The following is a 27838-nucleotide window of genomic DNA, read 5'->3' on the forward strand; positions in this document are numbered from 1 at the left end:
ACTTGGCTCTCAAGACATGAAGAATATAACATCACAAAAGGCAGTTATAGTATAATGGCTAAACAGGATTTGAAATTAAAACTGCCTGGGTTCAAATCCTAGTTCTATCCTAGCTGGATGCATTTGAGCAATTGACTTAATTTCTCTGGGTCTCTGTTTCCTCATCTATAAAATGCTAATAATATTACCTATATTACAGGATTGTTGTAAGGATCAAATTGGATAATATATATGTAAAATCAAGAAAGGTTCCAGATTAAAAAAGATGCTGACCTAATGTATTCCCTCCTAAAACTTGACAAATATTACAGGAAACGAGTATTTTTTAAAAAATATAAGCAGGTATGAGTATGTATCCCACAAGTATGTACAAAGGAGAAGATACAACAACAACACAAGTTTGACGGTGGAGAGCATGAAATGAACTTGTAGTCACTGTCCTGCAGATTCAGGAAAGCTCAACCACAAACCAGCAGTGGTAAAAACTGAGAACTAATCCTACTTATGGCAAAGAATCCTTGTGCATATAATTTACAGCACCAAGATCAGGAATCAGACAAGTTACTGACATCAACAATACTGAAATCAAGACAAAAATACAGGCAAGGACTTCAAACTTAGAAGGAAATGACTTCCAATTTAGAATTCCATACCCAGTCAAATTATCAATTACATATTAGGGTAAAATGAAGATATTTTTAGATATACAAGGTCTTAAAAATTTACTTTCCATGAATGTTTTTAAAGAATTTACTAGAGTAGCCATTCTCACCTGGGGTTCTACTATAGAATTAGGCCTAATGCACTAAAACATCCACTCTTCAGAATGAATTAACTTTCTTCTCCCATGCATCTATAATGGCTCTAATCATGTACCATATACTTGGGAGAACTGAGAAAATATTCACCTATATTATTTTCCACAGGCCTTCCTTACTTCCCTCTAAGAAACTTCCTTGAGAAAGGCTATACAAAAATATATGCTCTAGGGCTTCCCTGGTGGCGCAGTAGTTAAGAATCCGCCTGCCAATGCAGGAGACACGGGTTCGAGCCCTGGTCCAGGAAGATCCCACATGCCGCGGAGCAACTAAGCCCAGGCGCCACAACCACTGAGCCTGCACTCTAGGGCCCGAGAGCCTCAACTACTGAAGCCCATGCTCCTAGAGCCCGTGCTCTGCAACAAGAGAAGCCACCGCAATGAGAAGTCCACGCACCGCAATGAAGAGTAGCCCGTGCTCGCCGCAAGTAGAGAAAGCCCGCGCAGCAACGAAGACCCAATGCAGCCAAAAATAAAATAAATAAATTAAAAAAATATATATGCTCTACCAAAAAGTGATGGCAAATTAAGAATGCATGGAATACAGGAAACAGGATACTGAACTTAAAAATTTGTCATTACCAAACGTCTCCTACTATCTCTTTTTGACCCAAAAGACAAATTCTGTGGGTGAGCTTTGCCCAAGTTCTTTTTTGACCTTGGCTTGTCTTGACAGTATGCTGATGAAGCTTTTTCTCTTTCTCTCATCCCCTGATGTCTGGATAAACTGAGGATACTTCAAATACGTTGAACTGTTTTTTCTTAAAGACTTTATTTTTAGAGCAGTTTTAGATTCAAAGCAACATTAAGAGGAAGGTACAGATATTTCCCATATACCCCCTGCCTCCACACATGCATGGCCTCTCCCATTATCAATTTCCCGCACCAGAGTAGAACATTTGTTACAACTGATGAATCTGTATTAACACATCATAATCACCCAAAGTCCACAGCATACTTTAGGGCAGCAGTACCCAACCTTTTTGGCACCAGGGACCGGTTTTGTGGAAGACAATTTTTCCACAGACCGGGGCGGGGGGCCGGGGGGGGATGGTTCAGGCGGTAATGCGAGCGATGGTTCAGGCGGTAACACAAGCGATGGGGAGCAGCAGATGAAGCTTCGCTTGCTCGCCCGCCGCTCACCTCCTGCTGTGCGGCCCGGTTCCTAACAGTGGAAATGGAGTATTTTCATTGCCCTAAAAATCTTCTGTGCTTCAACTATTCATTCCTCCCTCCTCTCTTAACTCCTGGAAACCACTAATCTTTACTGTGTCCATAATTTTGCCTCTACCATAATGTCAGGTAACTGGTATCATACAGTCTGAAGCCTTTTCAGGTCGGCTTCCTTCACTTAGCAATATGCATTTTAAGTTCCTCTATGGCTTGATATTTCATTTCCTTTTTGTTTTTGTTAATTTATTTATTAATTTTTTGGCTGTGTCAGGTCTTAGTTGCGCACGCAGGATCTTTCATCGTAGCGTGTGGGCTCTTTGCTGTGGTGCATGCAGGCTTCTCTCTAGTTGTGGCACGCGGGCTCCAGAGTGCACGGGCTCAGCAGTCGTGGCACTTGGGCTCTCCAGTTGTGGCACGTGGGCTCCAGAGCATGTGAGCTCTCTACTTGTGGCGCGCAGGCTCAGTAGTTGCATCGTGAGAGCCCAGTTGCCCCGCGGCATGTGGGATCTTAGTACCCCCACCAGGGATCAAACCCACGTCCCCTGCATTGGAAGATGGATTCTTAACCACTGGACCACCAGGGGAGTCCCGATATCGCATTTCTTTTTAGCTCTAAACAATACTCCACTGTCTGGATGTATCACAGTTTATTTATCCTTTCACCTACAGAAGGACAAAACTTGGTTGCTTCCAAGTTTCGGCAATTATAAAATAAAGTTGTTATAAACATCTTTGTGTAGGTTTTGTGAGGACATAAGTTCTCAACCCCTGTGGATAAATATCAAGCAGTGTGACTGCTTGACCATATGGTAAGAATATGATTTAGTTTTGTAAGAAACCTCCAAACTATCCTCTGAAATGATTGTACCATTGTGCAGTCCCACCAACAATGAATGAGAGTTCCTGCTGTTCCACATCCTTGCCAGCATTTCACGATGTCAATGTTCTAGATTTTGGCCATCCTAATAGGTGTGCAGTGGTTATCTTGTTGTTTTAATTTGCATTTCCCTGATGACATATGACATGGAACATCTTTTCATATGCTTACTTGCTATCTGTATATCTTCTTTGGTGACGTGTCTGTTAAGGTCTTTGGCCCATTTTTTAATCGAGTTGTTCGTTTTCTTATTGTTGGGTTCTAAGAACTCTTTGTATATCATTGGATAAGTCCTTTCTAGGTGTGCCTTTTGCAAATATTTTCTCCCAGTCTTTGGCTTGTGAGCTCATTCTCTTGTTACTTTCTTTCACAAAGCAAAAGTTTTTAATTTAAATGTTCTATTTTCTACCTATTCTTGGTAGGACATGGTGAACTAAAAGGCAGAAAATACCTTTCATGACCATATTACTGTCAGGTATCTAGTACCTAAACTGCAAGCTATGATGAACCCTATGTATCCCAGGGCTCACTTGCCCAGTGCTTTCCAAAGAAGAGATTCCTGTTAAACTCTCAAAGAAATCAAAGCCAAACTATAACCCAGAGACTCTGTTAAGCTTATCTTTTCCTGGGAATCGTTATGACTGACAAGGGCCTAATTTCCAAAACATACAAACAGCTCATACAACTCAATAACAACAACAACAAAAACCCAATCAAAAAATAGGTAGAAGAGCAAAGAAGACATACAAATGGCCAATAGGCACATGAAAAGATGCTCAACATTGCTAATTATTAAAGAAATGCAAATCAAAACTACAATGAGGTATCACCTCACACTGGCCAGAATGGCCATCATTAAAAAGTCTACAAATAACAAATGCTGGAGAGGGTGTGGAGAAAAGGGAACCCTCCTACACTGCTGCTGAGAATGTAAATTGGTGCAGCCACTATGGAAAACAGTATGGAGGTTCCTTAAAAAACTAAAAAGAGAGTTGCCATATGATCCAGCAATCCCACTTGTAGGCATATATCCGGAGAAAACGCTAATTTGAAAAGATACACACACCCCTATGTTCATAGCAGCACTATTTACAACAGCCAAGACATGGAAGCAAGCTAAATGTCCATCAACAGATGAATGGATAAAGAAGATGTGGTATATATACACAATGGAACACTACTTAGCCATAAAAAAGAATGAAATAATGCCATTTGCAGCAACATGGATGGACCTAGAGATTATCATACTAAGTAAGTTAGACAAAGAAAGACAAAATTCATATGATATCACTTATAAAAATATGACACAAATGAACTTATTTACAAAAACAGAAATAGACTCACAGACATAGAAAACAAACTTATGGTTACCGAACGGGAAAGGGGGTGGGAAAGGGATAAATTAGGAGTTTGGGATTAGCAGATACAAACCAATATACATGTGTATATATATATGTGTGTATATATATATATATATATATATATATATATATATGTAGCTGAATCACTTTGCTGTACTATACCAAAACTAACAAACTAACACAGCATTGCAAATCAACTATACTTCAATAAAAAATCTTTAGGACTTCCCGGGTGGCACAGTGGTTAAGAATCCGCCTGCCAATGCAGGGGACAGGGGTTTGATCCCTGGTCCGGGAAGATCCCACATGCCGCAGAGCAATTAAGCCCGCGAGCCACAACTACTGAGCCCATGCGCCGCAACTATCGAAGTCCACACGCCAAGACTACTGAGGCTGCATGCTGCAACTACTGAAGCCCGCAAACCCAGAGCCCATGCTCCTCAACAAGACAAGCCACCAAAATGAGAAGCCCGCGCACTGCAGCAAAGAGTAGCCCCCACTCGCCACAACTAGAGAGAAAGTCACGCAGCAACGAAGGACCCAAATGCAGCCAAAAAAAAAAAAATTAATTAAAAAAAATTTTTTTTAAAGACTTGCAGCATAATCACATTTACTGTGTCTTGCTGGCTAGTTTCAACTACTGTAAAACTTATAGCAAAGCTGAACATTCTTCAAACATATCTGGGTTAACATTTGAATTTATCGTCTCTCTCATTTTACACTACATTATCTATGTATGAAAACAAAAAAAATTACAAAAAAAGAATGTTGTAAGATCATCAAAATAGCTTTGAAAGTCATGTGAAACACTTATATTAGAAATAGATTTTGACCTATGGATAAACTTACTTATTTTGAAAATGCTTCTCAAAATTCAAGTTACCACTCATTGGTAAGTTGAAAATCAATTTAGTGATTCACAAATAGCATTTAAAAAAATGAAACAGAAAAAGCCAAGATAGGAAATATTAGAGTACATCATACTCTGATATTAAAAGGCAAGTTGTTTCATCAATCATTTGTTTAAGACTTTTTATATAACTACACACACACATATTATGTTTTGGGTAGTGACATAAAATGTATTTCTTACATGGATCATTGTCAAAATAGGAAAACACTGACATAAATGATATTATTCCTTTTGAAATTCCCTAACACTAAAAAGAACTAATACCTCCTTGCCACTAGAGACCAACTACATATATTATCTTTGGTCTAGGGACTCTTTCCATATTAAAATGGCAGACGTTTGAGCAGAGGAAAAAACCACAAAAGGCCATAATAAGGAGATCTTTATATGTTCCTGCTATATGCCCAAAGAAAATGCCCAGCTTCAACTTCTTTCTATAGAGCCAAAAGATTAGGACTGGAGAAGGCATCTCACTGTAATAATAGAACTCCAATGAGTTCCCTGGAAAAATTCCAGACCATCTTAATTTAAAAAACAGATGAAGCAAACATAGCTGATATTCTGAAATAATCTAATTTGGTAGTTGGAAAATCCATCCAAACTCTATAAAGTTCCATATGCACACTCATGACAAAATATATTGATTTAAATTATGATGAAAGTATTATAAGAGCTATATACTTTATCTTGAATCCCAAGATAATAAACTTAGGCTTTAAGAGATTTTAAAATCCTTAAAGCAGCAAGAAGAGTTGGAAAAAGATCAAAATACTGAAAACAAAAATCAACCAATAAGAATTTAAGGAAGTATTATGTCCAAACATGAAGAGAACCACTGCCTTAAAAAATGAACTAAATATCTGAAGGTGGTACTATACAAATTCAGCAGTAAGTTTCCTTATAGAGCATGAAATTTAAAAAATAATATAGTTATTTACTACTATTTAAGCAGCACAGGCTTAGCAAAAAGGTCTATTAATAACCTTTCAAAGAACATACAAATTAAGATGGTTGATAATGACCTTTGCTTTAAAATATAAAACATAACAATAAAGTTCTCAGTCAATTTCCATCCTCCAATATGACAATTAATTTCTTAGCTGTAATTAGTAAAATTTCATTGATGATTATATGGCTTGAAAATTATACAAAGCAATCTTATTATCCCACATTACCTCAGAAAATAACTGTAGCTTCTCAGCATTAAATACGTTCTCAACTTAACAGCACATGCAAATGCACATACAAAATTAAAAGGATGGCCTAATGTAATTTTAGACTGGATAGCATTCTTGTCTATATATCCATATTCACAGCAATAAGTGTAAGACAGTACTTTCCTTTGGATGAAAAGTTCTCTGTAATTATATTTGTATATTAGATAATCATTCATTCATTCAATAAAAATTTAATAAGCACCTACTTTGTGTTAGGAATTATGTTAAGCACAAGAGAGTTATGAACATAACAGTCCCTAATTTCTGCTCTTACTGAGCTTTCAACATATGTGAGTACATGTTCATTAAAAGTTGATTGAACTCGGAGAGTCTATTTCCACAAAGTAAATGTTAAATGAAGTGCTTAGGTTTCTTTCTAAGACTGTTCACAAGAATCTAACTGAAAATGTACTAAGAGTACCTATGAATGTAACCATCATAATGTTACCTAATAATTATATAGTAATAAGCTTTCAAAAGTGTTTTCACATATGTTCTCAATAGATTCAAAGAACAACAATATGACATACAAAAGGAGTAGTATCCTGGTTTTACAGGTAATCAAGCTCTGAGGCACATAGGCTCAAAGTCACACAGTAAATGAGCAATAGAGCCAATATTAGAATCCAGCCGTGGGAGTAGTGTTTACTTTCCCCCGTCTCCTCTTTCTGCTTTCCCCAAGCCTGCCAACACAGATGCCAGCATCAAACCATTTTGTGGTAAGGCGAGACTCAAAGATGGGGGATAAAAAACATGATCCCAGGCTACAATAGGGTCGGTGGTGGGAAGGGGTAAAATGAGAAAAATCTTAATGATAGTGAAGAAGAAAGGGGAGCCTATAGGACAGAGACCACTCAACTAGATCATCTTTCACATATAGGGACAGTTTGTAAATCAGGGATTCAATTAAAAACTTTAAAAAAATCTGTTTCAAAAATTCTTCCACTAGAAAGCTGCGCAAGTATCATGTTAGAAAAAAGCTACTACACTCTTTCCTTCCATACAACTGAGTTCTCAAAACGTAACAGACAAAGAAAATCCCACTCCCCACTGTACCCATTTAAATATGTTAGTGTTCCACAAGTAACTAGTCTTCCAGCCCTTCTCTCCAAGCATGGGAACCAAGTTATAAGACAATATTGCTTGTTTTAGGATGGCAGGAATGGATACTGATCTCTCCATTCCCTCCCTTCGCTGATGTTCAAATATTGGTGCCAATGCTCACATCTTTTTACTTACCCACCAGAGACTCTATCCAACTCTATGCAAGTTTTGGAGTTGGATATAAATTAAATAGGCTGGCACACTCCAGAAATTTCCTAATGATGAGCCTAACAAGGTCCTGAAGAAGCTATTTTGATTCCACAGTTGTAACCACATATCTAACTAACTTCATGGTCCATTACTCCATCCAAAATACAAGGATTTCCTTATCTTTTTACCCTATACCCACAATCCCCTCACATAGGCAGATGATATAAACCTATGGTTCACAGAGTGTGAATTTGGGAACCAGTAAAATTTCCCCCCAAAACTGTAGCACTGCTATCAGGGTTCTCATCTTGATAAGACATAATATTTTTTTTAAACCTATAATTCACAGTCTTCATCAATTCACAAAGGGATATTAAATATCATACAGCAGGAAGACTATAATCTCATAATAAAGGACGGTCCTTTACACTGAAGGGATTTCACTTAGTGAAAAATCATAATAGTGTATTTATTTTTCTCATCTACTTACAGAACTAGGAAAGCACCACATGCACCAGCACTAGCCCACAGACTATACCATTAAAAAAAGAGAGATGCATTTATTTATTTATTTATTTTTATTTTTTTTAAACCTTTCTTACAACACTTCTTAATTTTTATTTATTTATTTATTTTTGCTGTGTTGGGTCTTCGTTTCTGTGTGAGGGCTTTCTCTAGTTGTGGCAAGCGGGGGCCTCTCTTCATCGCGGTGCGCGGGCCTCTCACTATCGCGGCCTCTCTTGTTGCGGAGCACAGGCTCCAGATGCGCAGGCTCAGTAATTGTGGCTCACGGGCCCAGTTGCTCCGTGGCATGTGGGATCTTCCCAGACCAGGGCTCGAACCCGTGTCCCCTGCGTTGGCAGGCAGATTCTCAACCGCTGCGCCAGCAGGGAAGCCCCAGAGATGCATTTATTCTAAGGACGTATACACAAGAGTGAATATAACATGTGTACATTTTAAACATTATTAATAAAAATGAAAACATAGGTAATGACCACCAACTTGAGAAAGAGAGCATTTCAAGTGCCTTTGATGGCTCCCATGTATGCTTCATTGTACACATCTCCCTTCTAATCAGAGTTAACCATTAACCCAAATTCTATTTTATTCCTTCTGTTGTTCTGTCATGTATCTATCCCTACACAATGCGTTGATTCTCTTTTTTGGCTGCGTGGCGCGGCTTGCAGGATATTACTTTCCCAACCAGGGATCGAACGCATGCTTCCTGCAGTGGAAGTGTGCAGTCTTAACCACTGGACTGCTAGGGAAGTCCCTTGATTCATTTTTTTTTCTTTTTCTTTCTTTCTTTTCTCTCTCTCTCTCTCGCTCTTTTTTTTTTTTTTTTGGCTACACCATGCGGCATGCAGAATCTAGTTCCCCAACCAGAACCCGTGCCCCCTACAGTGGGACCACTTACCTGCCAGGGAGGTCCCATGCATTCACTCATTTTACTTATTTTTAAACTTTACATAAATGTCATCATACTGCATGAACTTTAATTTGTTTTGTATATGCTTCCACACTGATGCCTGTAGCTTTAAATCATTCATTTCATTGTTGCATAGTATTCTACTGTATGAATATAACTATGATATTTATTCATTCCACTGATGATAGACATTTGGGTTTTCCCCATTTCTTTTTTTTCTATTACAGACAATTTGCTGGTACACATTTGTGAGAGTTTCACTAGGTCTAGGATACACTAAGGAGTATGCTCATCTTCAACTTTACTATGTAATATGCCAAACTGTTTTCCAAAATCACCAACATATGCATTCACTACTAGTAAATGAGAGTTCCTGTTGTTTCACATCCCCATTGACACCTGTACTTGTTGGACTTTAAATCTAGTGGGTATAAAATGGAAATCCACTGTAGTAGTAATTCACTTTTGCCAGTTTCCTAATGTTAAACTTACTTTCACACTTACTGGTCTTTTGTGTTACCTCTTCTGTAACTAGCTATTCATGTCTTTTGTATATTTTTCTAGTGGGTTTTGGTCTTTTGGGTTGATACATAGGAGTATTTTATTTTTCCTAGATATTAATTCATTGTCAGTTGTATGCATAGCAATTTGTTTCTTCACTATTTTTGTGGTATCTTTAGATAAACAGATATTCTTAACCTCAACAAGGTAGAATGGGTCAATCTTCAGTTTGAGAGGTGTGTGTGTGTGTGTGTGTGTGTGTCTTGTTAAACCCTTCTTTACCTCAAGGATATCAAAATATTTTTCTATGTTTTGTAAAGTTTAATAGCTTTATCTTTCACATTTAATCTGGGATTGATTTTGTATATAGTGGAAGAGATCTATTTTCATTTTTTCTCATACAGATAACTAATTTCCCCAAAACAGTTTATTGAGTAATATGTCATAAACTGAGTTTCCATACATGCTTGAGTCTGTTTCTAAGTCTCTATTGTGTTTCATTCATCTCATTGTCTCTATCAGCATGAATACCACCTATCTTATTTACTAGAGCATTATGTTAAGTACTAAGTAAGCCCTGACCCTTGTCTGGCTCTGCCTCTTCAGGAATGTCTTGACTCTTCTTTGCCCTTTGCTCTCCCTAGAGAGTTACGGATTACCTTATCAAGTACCATGAAAAAAATCCTGTTGAGATATGAATTCAAAACACATTGAACACACAAAATCAATCTGAGAAGTGACATGCTAATAACACTGAATTTTCCTATCAGAAACATGGTATGTCTCTCCATTTATTGAGAATACATACTCTTAGTATTATACTTTTCTACTTAAAGGTATTTCACACCTCTTGTTAGATTTATTGCTATGTACCTTATTTTCTGTTATTTTAAGTGGTTATTTTTTAAATTGGCTCCCTTCTCTCAGTAACTCTTACTAATTCCCTTACTCTACCGACAGGTCAGTCACACTCTAAAAATAAATTTTTAAAACACCATGTCCAGCATTCTGATGTTCTTACTAGGAAGGTTTTCTCTGAACATTTAGTTTGCCATGTTACTGGAAGTGAAAGTTCAGCTACATGTCTTCATGTTTTCTTATGTTTCCCTACTTCTTGTCCCTAAACTTCTTAATCACAAATTAAACTCCTGAAGGCAGAGGCTACGAATATCATTTTTTGTTTGTTCTTGCTCTCTAGTACAGAAGAACTAGGTACCAAGCAGGCTAAATAAAGGCTGGCTTGATAGAGGAGACCCTTGGAAAATCCTGTACTCCCCAGGTGGTATTTGTCCTTCTGTTACAAACATCCTTCCTCCACCTGGAAAAAGATGAGTTTGCTAAACTTTCAGTGTTTCATCCTTAAATAAAATTTAATATATGTTCAAAGTTACCACAAAGAAATGGAAACAGAAAAATTTCTATGAAATTACTGTTTATCTTCTCTCAGAAATTATACAAACATTACTTGGTAAATTAAATTGATATTATCTTGCTATATATTCATTAAAAATACAGAAAGCTTGCCTCCACATGCCTCAAATGTGGAAAGGAAAATTGTAGCAGCTAACTCTACAAATGAAACTCTTTTACCATTCTTGCTAAGAGGGAGATCTCAACCTCTCAGACTGTGAAAACAATTGGGGGGGGGGGGAAATCCCACCAGAAAAGAGCTGAGAAACTAGTGCAGGTATTCTGTGACAATCCTTCACTGTTATCTTAATAAATAAATAAATTGGGGGGGGAAGGAATATATGAATGTATATGCTTATGGGGAGAAAAGCATCCTTTAGCGTTCTTAATGTTCAACTTACTGCTTTGTTAAAGAAGCAATTAGTAAGGACTGGCAAGGATAAGACAGACTCTCTCACCTTTGTAAAGATGCTTAAAACAAAGCTGAATTATTCATTCTCACTTTTCAATAAGTGATTTCAAAGTATTTCAGTTTCCCCTGTAGGAACAGCCGAAGAACACAGATATTGCAACATTTCACAAGAGAGATTTAGAAAAATATTTTATTCTTATTTTCTTAACTTGCCAAATATTATATTCTCTTTCATTACTTAATAGGTACTTTCATAGCTCTATGAAGCAACTCCCCAAACACAAGGAATTTCAAAACAGAAAACAACCGTGTCTTAAGAAATAACGTCAGAAATCTAACTTATTGAGGGCTCAGAAACTTAGAAGAAAATCAACATAACCTCTAATTTATACTATTTCTAAAGAAAACAATCTACCAAAGCACAACATCTAGGGAAAAAAAGATAGTGGGGGTGGGGAATAAATTCAAGTTTTCTTTTAGGTAAAACAATTTTCATGAAATATAACACATGTATTCAAGAACACACTTGTTAGTGTGTGTATGGTCTCATATATGTTCAGAATTGACCCTAGAAATGTCTTGCCAAGGAAGGAGGAATTGCTTCCGTTCAGGGAGGAAACTGACTTCTAGGTCTCCTTTGGTCTGTGAGCCACTCTACTGAAGGTACTCAGCATTAGTCACCTGAGATTTTGTTAACAATGTCTAAAATTGTCACCCTGGGGAATCTGGTACGATATCTTCACAACACTACACTCTCTGTTAAAGAAAATCCCCCTTTAAAGTTTTCTATTAAGTTAGAAATATTAGATATAGACCCATCACTCCGCGTTTAATGCTGCCAGAGCATTCAAGGTGAAGGGACTTCACAGGTTTAACAGAATTTACTAAAGGATAAGAGAAACACAATACTAAGTGTAGACATTTTAATTCAAGCCTAGATACACCAAACATGGCCTAAATTAACTTTGATAAAACTGATTGAACAGGTAAAACTTTTAGTTTTCAAAGTTTTTAAATTTTAAACACAAAAGTTAGTTTGAAATGGATTCATATAAGTTTTGGCACAGCAACATTTTACATTCTCTCACAAAGCACTACAATTGAAAGATGGTTTTTTAAAAATAGAACTGTGAAAATAGCTTTTTATGACCAGAGAAAGAAAGGGTAGATACAAGATAAAATTCAGTAACTCATCAAGCTTTGATAATAATCTCAAACGTGATCCAGGGGGAACAGAGCATCTGTCTGTGAGATGAGCTATAATTTAGTCTCTAGGCTGCCTTAGCATTGTCCTTATTCAAAAGTACAGGGAAAAGGGAGACAACAAGCCTAATTAATCTACAAGTCTTTTTTTCTTGATAAACAACTGAAATACATTACATTCAAACAAGTCAGCCTAAAACAAATACCATCCTACTTAAGAGATTGTTATCATACTTAAGTTAAAACTACTTTGAAGTAAACTGGTACTTAGTCTTCAAACAGGGAAAAAAATCTGGAAAATACAATTTTTGGAATAATCCAAATAATTCATCATCATAATCTAAACAGATAACAAATGAAAGATTATCTTGACGTGTGTGGGTGGGCTTTAGTGAGGAGAGCCAGAGTCTCCCTAGTTCCTCCAAAAAAAAAGAAAAAAAATCCTAAAATGATGTAAGGAAACCACAGTGCAAAAAAATAAACTTAAGTTGTTTTTAAGGGAAAGTGACCCACATTAAATTGGTCTGAATCAATATGTATAAAGGAGACTCAGCCAGAAAACAGGAACAGTAAGAATCTCTGCCATTCTAAAGCACTCGCAAAACATAAATTTCTATCACCATACCATGTATAAAACAGAAAAAGAAAATAGCTGGTCTGTAATTCACTCCAGTATAGTTGAAGAGTTAAAGACTATGGGCTTTGACAGTCCTGAATTTGAAACCTGCCTCTGACACTTACTAGTTTTGTGAATTGGAACAAATTTCTTAACATCCCTAATCCTCAACTGCCTCACTTGTAAAGCAGACATAGTAACTGTGCCTATATCTTGTGGGGTTGTTTCAAAAGTTAAATATAATTCGGCATATAAACCTTTTAGTATAATAGCCAAACTCAGAAAGTGCTCAATAAATGGTAGCTATTAGTATGAGTCCAGCAAATGTCAGCAAAACGAATGTCATTTTAAATGAATGAATGAGTGAATGAATGAATGAATCAATCAACCTGTCTGTCTGCCTGGTCATCCACTCTCTCTCGTTAGCAAACACAGGAACAATATGACACATGAGGTTCATGTCAGAGAAGGGGCTACCAGCACATGAAGATCACCTCCAAAATTGCATTTATTCATTAAAAAATGAGCCTATAAGCTTCACAGTGGCAGGAACCAGCACATAACAGGTACTCAATAAAGATATTTATTCACATATTCACTTATTATAAACATAAAAGTACCTACTATGTTGCAGGTACTATGCAAGGCATGGGGGAATATATACTTATAATATATAAATATATATATATATATATATGACAAACAGACATTTATTTACGCTCAACAACTCTCTTCCTTTTACACTAACCCGCAATTATTTTATCAGTTCAGTATTTGTCTGTAAGAGAGCCCTTGCCCCTACAGCCACTTAACACAATGCTTCCAAGCCATCTACTGATCCTGGCATTGCCTCCTACAGATCCTACCCCTCCACCAAAGCAGTCCACCAAGCTCATCCACCAAACTCCACTCCCTTGCCAGCATCCCACACTCACTCTGCCACCATTCTTTTGTTGCATACACCAAGCAAAGCCTAACGTTACAGAAGAAAATCCCATACTAGGTCAGATTGATACCAACCTAAACGCTACTTAGCAATCCCACTATCATGGTTCCTCCACTTTCTAGCTGTATTCCTAGTCCAGTCGATCCCTTAATCTTCACAATGGATCCCATCCCTGATGCCTTCTCTGAGAACCTGCCCTATTAATTCTCCTTTCTACTATAGTATTTCTCTCTACTGACTTTCCCCTGTCAATGTCTGAACATGCTCAAATATCTCATCTTAAAACAAATCTCCTTTTTGTCCCATGTTCTTTTTCTATCTACCCTACACATTCCTCCCCTTCAAAGGCACAATTCCTAAGAGTTTGCTATCTTAACTGTCCCCAATTTCTTATCTTTCTTATTCCTCATCCTATTGCCATCTAGCTTCATCACTGTTTCCAAAACTGATTTCACAAAAGTTATCAAAGATATCTTGTCAATGGATAATTTTTCAGTTGTCTTAATTGGCTTTACTTTTGAGTTATATATAAAACTGTAGGTCACTCCCCTTCCTTCATAAAACCCTGTTTCATTCTCCTGGGATATAACATTCCTTTACAAATCTTCTTTGCCAATCCCTTCTCCAACAGATCTTTAAATGCTGACACTTCTTAGGACTGTGTTCCAACTCCTTTATTTTCTCAAACTACAATTCTTTCCAAACTTTTCACAGCTCACAATGAGAACTATATTTTACATCAAGTGTGTGTGTGTACACATATGAGTATCAGATAACAATTTCACAGATCAGATTACATAAACTCTGATCTTTTGATCCTATTCTATTTCATTAAAAAAAAAACCAAAACTGTACTGTCTGAGAATCACTAAACTGATCTACACAATTGTTTTAACTCTGTCGTCAATTACTATATTTAAGCTGATGACTTCCAAATCTACATATCTAGTGTGTAAGTGTCTGTTAAATTCTAAACCCATAAAGCCAATTTCCTCCTCAACAGCTCCACATGGATAAAGTCCTTCAAACTCACCATGTCCAAAATTGGAGTTCTCAGCATCTTTCCCCCAAACATAGTCTTCCTCCATAGTCCCCTATCTTGGTAAACTGCTTAACTAGTTTCCCAAGCAAAATATCAAGGAGTCATTGCTGAGTCCTCCCTCTCTTTTTCCTCTGTCACCCCCCAACCCAATCAATCACTAATCCCTGACAAATTTTCCTCTATATATTTCTCCACTTTTTTTTTTAAAACTCACACAACTGTCACTCTCATGCAGGCTGTATTCACCTCGCCTGGGTGGTACAGTCTAGTAATGAGTCTTCTCTCATATACTGTATTCTTCCAAATTTATAAATGCAATTCTAATCATTTTGTGTTGCCTACTCTTACAGTTATCTATTGTTGTACAATAAACCACTCAACACTTATTGGTTTAAAACACTAAAATTATTTGCCCATAATTCTACAATTTTGGCAAACTGGGGGAGGGGGGCAGATGGGGACGGCTTGTCTCTAATCCACATAGCATCTGCTGGAAATCCCAATATGCTTTCCTCACTCACATGTCTGGTCCTTTAGCTAGGTGACTAGAACAGCTAGGGGGTGGCCAATTTGGGCTTTCATATAGCTGGTAGTATGTGGATGGTGAGACTTTTACATGGAAGCTGACTTCCTCCAATATACAAAAATACAAGTTACCAGATCTTTTTAATGCCTGGTCTCAAAAGTCCTAGAATATCACTTCTACTACATTCTATTGGTCATAGCCAATAGACTGGCCAACAGACATGGCCAGCCTAGAACTAAACAGAGGTAGGGGTGGAAGAGGAATAGACTCCATTTCTTGATGGGCAAGTTGTAAGGACACATAGAAAAAGAGCATGTGAGATGAAAGACACTGGTGCAGTCACCTTTGAAAATGAAATATACCACTGTCCACCTAATTTACATTCCTTCCACATGCCAAATATACTCAATGCCCTTTCCCTAATCAAAATGTCATCCTATTACAGCACTGGCTGTAAGGCCAGGATCTTGTTATCTAAATCAGGTTCAAATGCACATGTACTCCTTGGGTTTAGTTAGGCATATATGGTTCCTTTTTTTTTTTTTTTTTTATTAAATTTTTTTTTAAAATTTCTGGCCATGCAGCATGCAGGATCTTAGTTCCCTGACCAGGGATCAAACCCATGTCCACTGCAGTGGAAGGGTGGAGTCTTAACCACTGGACCACCAGGGAAGTCCCCATATGGTTCCTTTGATACATTTCCTCTTAAATCAAAATCCCATTGCCTCAAAAGATAACTTATCTGCCCCACTGCAGTAAGCCAGGGATAGAATTGCAATAGACACTTGAGTTCAAAAGCTGTAGGGAATAGGGAGTTACACAGAAGGCACATATCAGTACCATAGCAATTGTGAAATCTGCTAGGGACATGTCATCAGCAACTTGACTAGAACAACAGTTCTGCTCCCTGAAAACAGTCCTCTGTCACTGTTGACTCTACCCTCTGGGCTCCAGCTCCATCCTCCAGGTCACTCTTCCTGTTTCATAAGAAATGGTTCACGTTTGCAACAGTGTAGCTTTCTCAGCTTGCTCCCTGCCCGTATAAGACTGGGACTCCGGGCTTCCCAGGTGGTGCAGTGGTTGAAAATCTGCCTGCCAATGCAGGGGACACGGGTTTGAGCCCTGGTCTGGGAAGATCCCACATGCCGCGGAGCAACTAGGCCCGTGAGCCACAATTACTGAGCCTGCGCATCTGGAGCCTGTGCTCCGCAACAAGAGAGGCCACGATAATGAGAGGCCTGCGCACTGCGATGAAGAGTGACCCCCACTTGCCGCAACTAGAGAAAGCCCTCGCACAGAAACGAAGACCCAACACAGCCATAAATAAAATAAATTAATTTAAAAAATATATTAAAAAAAAAAGACTGGGATTCCCCACACATACAAAGGTTCTTTTTAGTTGAACTTTGTCTATCCTTTTATGTCTAGGCTGCTGGTGCTTTGATTAGTACCATCCTTGTAACAACTTTGTGGGTTTCCTATGAATTTTATTGGAAATAACTCCATTAAACAGACGTCACACCCACTAATCTCTTTGAGATAGGCCACTCTCTTCTTTGGGCTGTCTGTCATGGTACTGTAGGACAGCAGACTTAAGAGCCTTGAAGCTCTTTGGACTAGGTGAGACATTCTTATAAGGTATGCCTTTAAGACTCTTTTCAGTGCTTTTTTCTAGCTGAAAGGCTCAAAGAGGCATTGTCTTAAATCTTTCTGAGGTCTCAACCAAAAAAAATCTTACAGAAGAACTCTTGATCTGATCCTTATTTTGAGGTCATCTTTTTGCACCCTGGGATTTGAGAAGAATTAGATAAGCAGAGGGAAGGGAGAGAATGTTCCACAATGGAGAATGAGAATAAATATAAGCACAGTCTTATGGGGAACAGGGAAGAAAGTCATCTAGCTAGGTTCATGATGGGGGAAAATATAAAATGAAATTGGAAGGGAAGAATAAAGTCAGAAATACTAACAGCTCTAACTACAAGATTATGAAAACTGTAATTTATGCTCTTTATTCCTGGTTTCTGCTTGCTGATCCAAATGTTGCTATATCAGATACACTTGGAGAGCTACATAAATACACAGACTCACCCTAGAGATTTTGAAAGGCTGGAGAAAAAGCTACATCTAAGCAAAGAAAGCTCCCAGGTGATTCTCAGATACAGCCAGACTTAGGAGCCACTGCTCTAGGCAACAGTCAACCACTGGCTTTTTGAGAATGGGAGTGTCGTAAATGCAGATACCTAATGAAGTTTTCAGTTATAAGCTTGAATAATAAAAATCTGTATTTTCATTTATAATTTTCTATTTCTCTTTATTCATATAATTTCCCTAAGAGACCTACTTCATAGGATCCATGTTTTCTCTGACCATATACATCTATAAGAACCCTAGTCCCATCACAGTCTCACCTTAACATGTAACAATGATTTTCTGTTTGGTTGTCTTGTTAAGAAAGATGAGCCTGGTATATTGGAAGGCAAGGTCCTAAGAGGAGTTAGGATACTATGGTACTAAGTAATGTAGGTATGGAATAATAAGGACCTGACCTAAGACGATGATAGTTAAGAAGGAAAATGAAGATAAACACCAGAGCTGCGACACTTTAAACTTCTAGAAGAAATCACAAAAAATGTTCTTTGCAACTTTAGGGTAGACAAAGATTTCTTTAATGGGGGGGGGGAAAGCTCGAGTCATAGGGAAAAATTGATAAATTGGATTTCATCAAAATTAAAAACATCTGTTCTTTGAAAGAAATCATTTAGACAATGAAAAGGCATGCCAAGACTGGAAGAAAATACAACATATACAGCTAGCAAAGGATGATACTGAAATATATTTTAAAATTCTTAAAACTCAATAAGACAAGCCAAATTTTTAAATGGGCAAAAACATCTGAACTGACACTTCAGATATACAAGTGGCCAATGAGCATATGAAAAGATGCTCAACATTATTAGTCATCAGGGAAATGCAAATTAAAACCACAATGTGATATTACTATACACCCACTAGAATGGCAAAACTAAAAGAAATCAAGGTTACAGAGCAACTGAAATGTTCATACACTGCTGACAAATGTAAAATGGTATAACTACTTTGGAAAACAGTTTTGGCCATTTCTTATAAAGTAAAACATACACTCATCATATGATTTCACAACTGTACTCCTATATAGTACTCAAAGAAAGAAAGAAAAAAAAGACTCCACATAAAGCATTGTACACATAATGGGGTTATATCGAAAGACACAGGAGCCAGAGTTAAGGTTTGGAAAATTTGAGCCTCAAAAATCTAATGACTAAATTGATCAAAACTTAAAAAATATAAACGTCTGGAGTCATATCTAGGTTCAAATTTTAGCTCTATCACATATTAACTGTGTAAACTACATTAAGGAAATTACCCTTACCAACTGCTCAGTTTCTTCATTTGTGAAACAGGGAGAATGATTTATATACCATAAGGTTCTTATATGAATTCCAGGAGCTAATAATGCATGTAAAAAGCACTTAAGAGACACAGGGAACTTTAAATGTTAGTCATTATTACTATCAATAAGGTTTTAGAATTCTTTCCATTCAGAAGTTGAAATACTGATCTAGAGTACTTGAGTTAAGGCAGACCTATCAAAGAGGTTTTCTAGATATTTGTTAATCTCCAATAATTTATCTTCACCATAACCAAGAGTTAATGGGTTTATCTTATTTCAAACACACCTCTGACACCTGAAAACTATGATGTGGAATTTCAGTAGGTAAACCAGAGGGAGGTATTATACATTACAAAAACCCAATAGGTTGACTTTAACAAAGAAGTACGTTCAGTATGTAATTCACTCTACAAATATTAATTTACCCATAACTTACCCAGGAACATTTAGGTGTAAATCAAGATATAACTAACACTACGGCCGCTGTAAATGCAAAAGTTAGAGGTTGTACATGGCCATTCATACTAAAAGAATTTCCAAATGAGCCTCTATAAGATGGTGAAGTACAGCAAAAGTCGAAATATCAGCCTTCAACTCAAATAGAATCATTTATTTAAAATAATAATAATAGTAATAATATTGTTGTTGTGGTTATTATTAATCAGCTATCATGAGTGGTTATCATTTACCAGACTATGTTCTAAGCTTTTTATATGTATTAACGCATTTTAAGCCTTATAAAAATCTTATGTGCTGGATAGATACTATTATTATCTTCAATGCATGAGTTCTTTACATTAAAAAATTTTTAAGCCAAAAAAATGTGTCACCACCGGAAGTAGACTTTATGTCTTCTTTTTAATCTAAAAAACTGGTACTTAGGAGGCAATAATCATTTATCCTGACTTTCATATAGGTACTATATTTCAGTGTTTACTAGGTAGCCTTAAGATAATTAAGATCTCTTTCTTACAGAAAAACTTCAAGTGTAAAAAGAATGACAGAATTAGAAAATCACCATTTTTCCACCCTAATGTTGTAATTGATCTTGATCATCAAAGAGTGCTTACACCTTTAGGTGAAAAGTTGATGGGGAACAGAATATTTACTAGGTGCCAACTGTCTTTTACTTTCAGGTTATAAGGGGAGAAAAGATGCAACTTTCAATTGAAGAGGATCAGGCTGTCACCACCTGAACTTACTGATCAATCTCACATCACTAATAGTGGGACAATCGTATGTTGAGTGAATTCTCATGCGAGGAAGCATGAAGTGGTACACATCCCCTAGAAAACAATCTTGCCAAAAATGTTCAACCTGAATGTAATCAAGCCTTTGCATTTAACTTCCAGTTCACAGAAAATACAAAAGACAGGGGGAAACAAATAAAACAATACTGCAAGGAGGCAATCAAATCCAAAAGGTCAAACACTCTGTAGGGACATTGACCTAGTTTCTTAAAAAAGTCAAAGGCACAAGAGAAAATAAGAGTAAACAAGGAGGCTCTCTGGGATTAAAGGAGATATAATTATATAACAACCAAATGCAATGCATGAACTTTTCTTGGATCCTGGTTTCAAGAAGCTTATTGCAAAAAACTTGGGGACAATTGGGGAAATTTAAATTTGAGCTAGGTGTTAGCTTATATTAAATAATTATCATTAACTTTGTTAGATCTAATAAAGGTTTTATGGTTATATAAGAAAATGTTCTTAATTTTTACAGATGGATTAAGTATTTGGGGATACAACATCATGAGGTCTATGATTTACTCCAAATATTCCAGCCCCACCCCCAAATAAATAAAATAAATCCAAAAAAAGGTTAATAATTTCTTACATCTACCTGATGGATTTATTAGTGTTCATTGCACTATTCTCTCAAATTCCCTGTTTGCCTGAAAATGTTCGTGACACATATGATAGTAGTTTTAATGATTAGTAACTAACCTTTTTGTTGCTTCATTAAATTCCAAGTTAAAGAATTCCTCTAAATATTCTAGTACACAGATATATGAATCAGATGAACCATATTTATTACAGTCAAAATTCTGGTGCACAGAACAAAAAAATCACGTAAGCTGCATCCTTTCAGAATTTTATCTTAATGAAGCTTATTTATACCATTGTGTACCATATATCCATTTTCAAAAAAGCATTTAGAAACAAAAATACCAATTTTCCAAAATATATTCAACAACCAAGCAATAAATTTTAGCATAGTAGTAATTGTTTTTATCTTGTTAAAGTTTTTCCAATTCCTGCAATGCTATGTAAAAATGTCTCCATCTAACACGACTAGAAAAGCATTTTCCACTGGAATAAATTAGAAAATGATCATGTAGCTTACTATTAACCAGTTAATATTCATTTAAAAAGAAGTAACTAAAGCATACTTCAAGGAATAATTCATAAAGTAACAACACTAAAACCTGTCTAACTATGCAGACAGTATAACATAATTGTTAAGACTAAATTTTTAAAAATACTTGATAACCTAAGTACATATTAGCTTTCAAACACCAAATTTAAGTTCTTAGTTTTAAAAGCAGAAGTCTTTCCACCACAGTTACCAGTAGTACCACAGGAGAGTTCAAAGCATTTGATCAAATAAACTTTAGCTAAGAAGCAGAATCCAATATACAAAAGGTATCAATTATGAATTAGGAATTTCATAATCCCTGGAAGTCCCCAAGACTCTTTTAAAGGGTCTGCAAGGTCAAAACTAGTTTCATAATACTTTTTCACTGTGTTGACATTTTCACTGATAGTGCAAAAGCAATGCTGGGTAAGACCACTGGCACTTCAGCACATATCAAAGCAGAGGCACCAGATTGCAGTAGTAGTCACTGATTTCTTCACTGCCATGCACTTGCAGTAAAAGAAGGCCAGTTTCACTTACAAATGTCCTTGATAAAGCTAGACATAAATTAAAGAGATTTGCAAAAACTGTGTAACAGTAGTTCTCAGCCAGAGACAATTATCCCGCAAGGGACATTTGTCAAGATCTAGAGCTATTTCTAGTTGTCACAATCAGGAAAAATGCTATTGGCATCTACTGTGTAGTGGCCAAGGATGCTGCTAAATATCCTACAATGCACGGGATATCTCCCCTCAACAAAGAACTATCCAGCCCCAAATGACAATAGGGCCAAGGTTGAGGGACCCTGAGGGAAAAGAATACTACTCTTCTCATTCTCACTCAACTTTTTATTGGTGGGGGAGAGGGGGACAGTTATTTTTCATAAAAATATTTTAATCATATTAACCTGTGATAGGTTTATTATTTAATTTTAAATGAATTAAGAGTAAACATTTTAAACAAACTATTACATATAAAATAAGCTACAGGATTTATTATATGACACAGGGAATATAGCCAATATTTTATAATAAATATAAATGGAGTATAACCTTTAAAAATTGTGAATCACTATATTGTACACCTGTAATGTGCATAATATTGTACGTACATCAACTATACTTCAATTAAAAAAATAGAGTAAACATTTTTTTAAGGTTTTAGTTTTAATTTACAATACAGTAAGTATCAAGAGGTTACCTAACCCACATAAACGAAAGTTCTTTGGGGGCCTCAGTAATCTTTGACAGTACAATGGAGCCCTGAGACCAAAAAGTTTGAGAATCACTGAATTAGAAGAATGATACAACTAACCAAATATGTTGGAGAACATAAGGGGAATTAAAGGACTCTAAAGGAAAATGCACTCATTTCAAGAGTATTATGAACGATCAAAACAAACATAAACCTTTATAAAACCAAACAGTCCAAAAGAAAAGTCATGACAGACCCCCAAATGTCATTTTCTCCCTAAACACACACACACACAAACACACACCACACCATTAACAACAACAAAAAACACTGAAAGTACAACTCCTTACCCTGGCTATGAGGACTTGCTGGACTAAAAGATGGCTGATACAAATCTTTGGTTGGCGTTGGAAAAGCTTCTTTCCCTGGGCGCTGACTCATCTTTCCTGGTGTCAGGTGTTGAGTATCGTCACTGTTTGCTACCACAGCTCAAGGAAAGAAGGGAAAAAGAATTAGTACTTAAGTCATAGATTTACGTAAAGGCATAGTTAATAACATGGAATAGAACTATGATTGAAATGGCCTAGGTGGTTATATTCATTTTACCAACTCAATACTTTAATAAATTAATGTAATTGTTTTATTTTTAGTTTGTTATCAATTCAAGATGAATTTATAGGTATGAGTCAAATTATACAAATTATAGACCTCATAAAAATGAAAGTACATATTCTGATAATGAAAGTACTCCAAGGTTTACTGTCAACCTTTCATTGTGTTATTAACTCTATATATTTGCCAATAGAGCAGTAAGCAATAGACAACGTCATTTCACAGAAGAAATACAAATGGTCAGTAAACACATGAAAAGATAGTCAACCTCATTAGTAATGAGAAAAAAAATACAAATTAATAGCAGTATAAAATGGTTAGAATTTCTACTCTAATTTCTAATTTTCATGGAAAGTAGATGTGATTCTTATTTTAGAGATGGAGAAACTTTAGGTTCAGAGATTGTCTTGCCTAAGACTAAGTAATAAAGGTAAGATTCTAACTTAGGACCATTTGGTTTAAAGTCTGGTCTCGAAAGCTTGCTGCCCCAACAATCAATCTAGTGTTTAAGGCTGCTGTTCACCCATTTGACCAAGCTACTAATAGAGGAGAGCAATGCCCAGTTCCAGAGAGGACAGAAAAGAGAAAAATACTCATTGAAGGAGTAGGGCAAATCGTGAGCAAGTCCACAGTGCCCCAGGATCTCCATCCTTTCATTTTATATAACTGTGCTTTTCAGTCTATGAAAACTTTAGTTTTATCTTGAGAAAGGATGATTCTGTCTTCAGTCTAGATGTAATTTTAAACTTAATGAGAACTTAATATTCACATTTTTAATCACCTTATCTTTTTTTTTTAAATTTTATTTATTTATTTACTTATGGCTGTGTTGAGTCTTCGTTTCTGTGCGAGGGCTTTCTCTAGTTGCGGCAAGTGGGGGCCACTCTTCATCGCGGTGCGCGGGCCTCTCACTATCGCGGCCTCTTCTTGCTGCGGAGCACAGGCTCCAGACGCGCAGGCTCAGTAATTCTGGCTCACGGGCCCAGTTGCTCCGCGGCATGTGGGATCTTCCCAGACCAGGGCTCGAACCCGTGTCCCCTGCATTGCCAGGCGGATTCTCAACCACTGTGCCACCTGGGAGGCCCCCACCTTATCTTTTAAATCGAATTGCTTTAACATGTTTTCAAATTGTGCTAAAGTTATCAAAATTACATTTTAGCTCCTTAAATTTTAAAGTAAAAATTCAAAAATACTTTCACTTACCATCCAAGTAAAGATATAAAAAATTTATTTTCCCATCAAGTCCATAAAAAAGAATCCTTACACTGATGACTACTAATTTTTACCTCCTCTTAAACTCAAGAACTCACATATCCAACTACCTGCCTTATAATCACCTCCATTATTTTACAGACATCTCAAATTTATCCAGAACCGTTCTTGCCTTTCCTTATCCTCCAAACCTGCCTCTCTCCCATCTGTTAATGGAATCACTATTCCCCTCCCCCACTTTCTTAGGCCAAAAACCTTAGATGTATTCTTCGATTTTTCTCTTTCTTTCACATTTCATATCCAATTCATCTGTGAGATCTTTATACTCTATCTTCAAAATTTATCTGGAATCCTCCTACTTCTCCTCACTTCCACAACTACCACCCTGTTCCAAGCCACCATTACCACCATTATCACAGCAGCAGATTTCTATTTAGTCTCCAGACTTAGCATCTTGCTCCCTGCCTTGTGTAGAGTTCATTCTCTATACAGAAGCCTGAGTAATCTTTGTAAACCATAGATCAGATTTGTATTAAGCAGAAATATCCACAATGGCTTTCCATTATATTTGCAATAAATTCCATGGCCTAAAGATTCAACAGTCTGGCCTTTGCTTATCTTTCCAACCTCATTCTCTACTATTCTCCTCTTTATTCACTTGGTTCCAGCCATAATGGCCTTCTTGGTATTCCTCAAACATGCCATCTTGCCCCAGTCGCAACCCTTATATCTTTTCTCCCTTCTACCTGGAATACTTCTACCCCAGATCTTCATATTATTGACCACTCTCATCATTTGTTGTCTGTGTTCCAATGTCATCTCTTTAGAAAAGCCCCTCATTGTGTTTTTTGATAAGTCAGTTCCTAATTTTAATAGAATACAATTTATCAATTCTGGTTTTGAGTTTTTTTTGTTTTGGTTAGTGCCCATTCTACCACAATTATATTCTGTCACGTTACCCTACCTGATTTTCACTGTAGCTCTTATCAGTACCTGAAATTATATCATTTATTTGTCTATTACCTGCCTTCTACATGAGACCATAAATTCCATGAGAAGGGAGTTTTGTCTGCCTTATTTTTCCATAAATCCTCAAGTCCCAGTGCGATTCTGGCATACTGAAGGTGTTCAAAAGAATTTTGTTGAAGGAATTAAATCAACAAATTTTATATTTTTATGAAACTTCATTATCATAAAGTATATGGTGACTTATTCAGTTACTAAATCCAATATCCATTTAATACCTAAAAATTATTACTGAAATTTAAAATGTATGGTACTGATATAGAGAGAGACAAATTGATCTAAAGACCTTAACAGAGAGCTCTCTGAGACAAACCCATGCATATGTGGAGCGGTATATATGCTAAAGGTAGGAAGACTATGCAATTAATAATATTGATACTAGGAAAATTGGTCACCCATGTTGGAAAAATAGGTCCCACTCTCATACCACACACAAAGAAAATTTTTTATGAAATTAAAAACATAAATGCAAAAAGCAAAACTTGAAAACTTTTTAAAGAAAATTTAAGAGAATATCTTTATAAATTTGGGGTAGGAAATGATTCCTTTAAAACCCATGCACCTATGGTCAAATAATCTATGACAAAGGAGGCAAGGATATACAATGGAGAAAAGACAGTCTCTTCAATAAGTCGTGCTGGGAAAACTGGACAGCTACATGTAAAACAATGAAATTAGAACACTCCCTAAAACCATACACAAAAATAAACTCAAAATGGATTAGAGACCTAAATGTAAGACTGGACACTGTAAAACTCTTAGAGGAAAACAGAGGAAGAACACTCTTTGACATAAATCACAGCAAGATCTTTGTTGATCCACCTCCTAGGGTAATGGAAATAAAAACAAAAATAAACAAATGGAACCTAATTAAACTTAAAAGCTTTTGCACAGCAAAGGAAACCATAAACAAGACAAAAAGACAACCCTCAGAATGGGAGAAAATATTTGCAAACGAATCAATGGACAAAGGATTAATCTCCAAAATATATAAACAGCTCATGCAGCTCAATATTAAACAAACAAACAACCCAATCCAAAAATGGGCAGAAGACCTAAATAGACATTTCTCCAAAGAAGACATACAGACGGCCAAGAAGCATATGAAAAGCTGCTCAACATCACTAATTATTAGAGAAATGCAAATCAAAACTACAATGAGGTATCACCTCACATCAGTTAGAATGGGCTTCATCAGAAAATCTACAAACAACAAATGCTGGAGAGGGTGTGGAGAAAAGGGAACCCTCTTGCACTGTTGGTGGGAATGTAAATTGATACAGCCACTATGGAGAACAGTATGGAGGTTCCTTAAAAAACTAAAAATAGAATTACCATATGATCCAGCAATCCCACTACTGGGCATATACCCAGAGAAAACCACAATTCAAAAAGACACATGCACCCCAATGTTCATTGCAGCACTATTTACAACAGCCAGGTCATGGAAGCAACCTAAATGCCCATCAACAGATGAATGGATAAAGAAGATGTGGTACATATATACAATGGAGTATTACTCAGCCATAAAAAGGAATGAAATTGGGTCATTTGTTGAGATGTGGATGGATCTAGAGACTGTCATACAGAGTGAAGTAAGTCAGAAAGAGAAAAACAAATATCTTATATTAACACATATATGTGGAACCTAGAAAAATGGTACAGATGAAATGGTTTGCAGGGCAGAAATTGAGACACAGATGTAGAGGACAAACGTATGGACACCAAGGGGGTAAAGCCGTGAGGGGGTGGGGATGGTGGTGTGATGAACTGGGCGATTGGGATTGACATGTATACACTGATGTGTATAAAATTGGTGACTAATAAGAACCTGCTGTATAAAAAAATAAATAAAATTAAATTCAAAAATTAAAAAAAAGACACAACAAAGCACTAACCAAAAAAGAAAGGAAAAAAAATTAAGAATCTAACCAAAAGATATAAAGAAATCGACAAAAAACAAGAGAAAATATTTGCAACACATATAATTAACAAAGAGTTGGTATCCAGAATATGTTAAAAAAAAAAAAACTCCTATAAATCAATTAGAAAAAGGCCAAAAATGCAAAAGAAAAATGGGAAGATGCATCGAAAAGAATGCCTGAGAATAAACTTAACCAAGGAGGTGAAAGACCAGTACACTGAAAACTGTAAAACACTGAGGAAAGAAATTGAAGAAGACACACACAAATGGAGAGATATACCATGCTATGGATTGGAGGGATAGTATTAAAATGTCCATACTACCCAAAGCAATCTACAGACAATGCAATCCCTCTCACAATTCCAATGGAGTTTGTGTGGAA

General features: G+C 36.5%; 1 protein-coding gene across 8 annotated transcripts in view; it reads right to left on the bottom strand.

Annotated features, from left to right (window-relative positions):
- The window catches only part of OSBPL8 (oxysterol binding protein like 8), a 194802-nt gene that overhangs the window by 69976 nt on the left and 96988 nt on the right, over positions 1-27838 (bottom strand). For 7 of the 8 annotated variants that reach the window (XM_036865913.1, XM_036865907.1, XM_036865908.1 and 4 more), the window contains one exon: positions 23033-23170. In XM_036865913.1, the coding sequence (XP_036721808.1) occupies positions 23033-23123 (91 nt within the window). In that variant the 5' untranslated portion in view covers positions 23124-23170. The remainder of the gene's footprint in view (positions 1-23032; positions 23171-27838) is intronic. The other variant, XM_036865916.1, reaches the window with a different exon arrangement.

Source organism: Balaenoptera musculus, chromosome 10 (genome assembly GCF_009873245.2).
Source record: "Balaenoptera musculus isolate JJ_BM4_2016_0621 chromosome 10, mBalMus1.pri.v3, whole genome shotgun sequence".
NCBI lineage: Eukaryota > Metazoa > Chordata > Mammalia > Artiodactyla > Balaenopteridae > Balaenoptera > Balaenoptera musculus.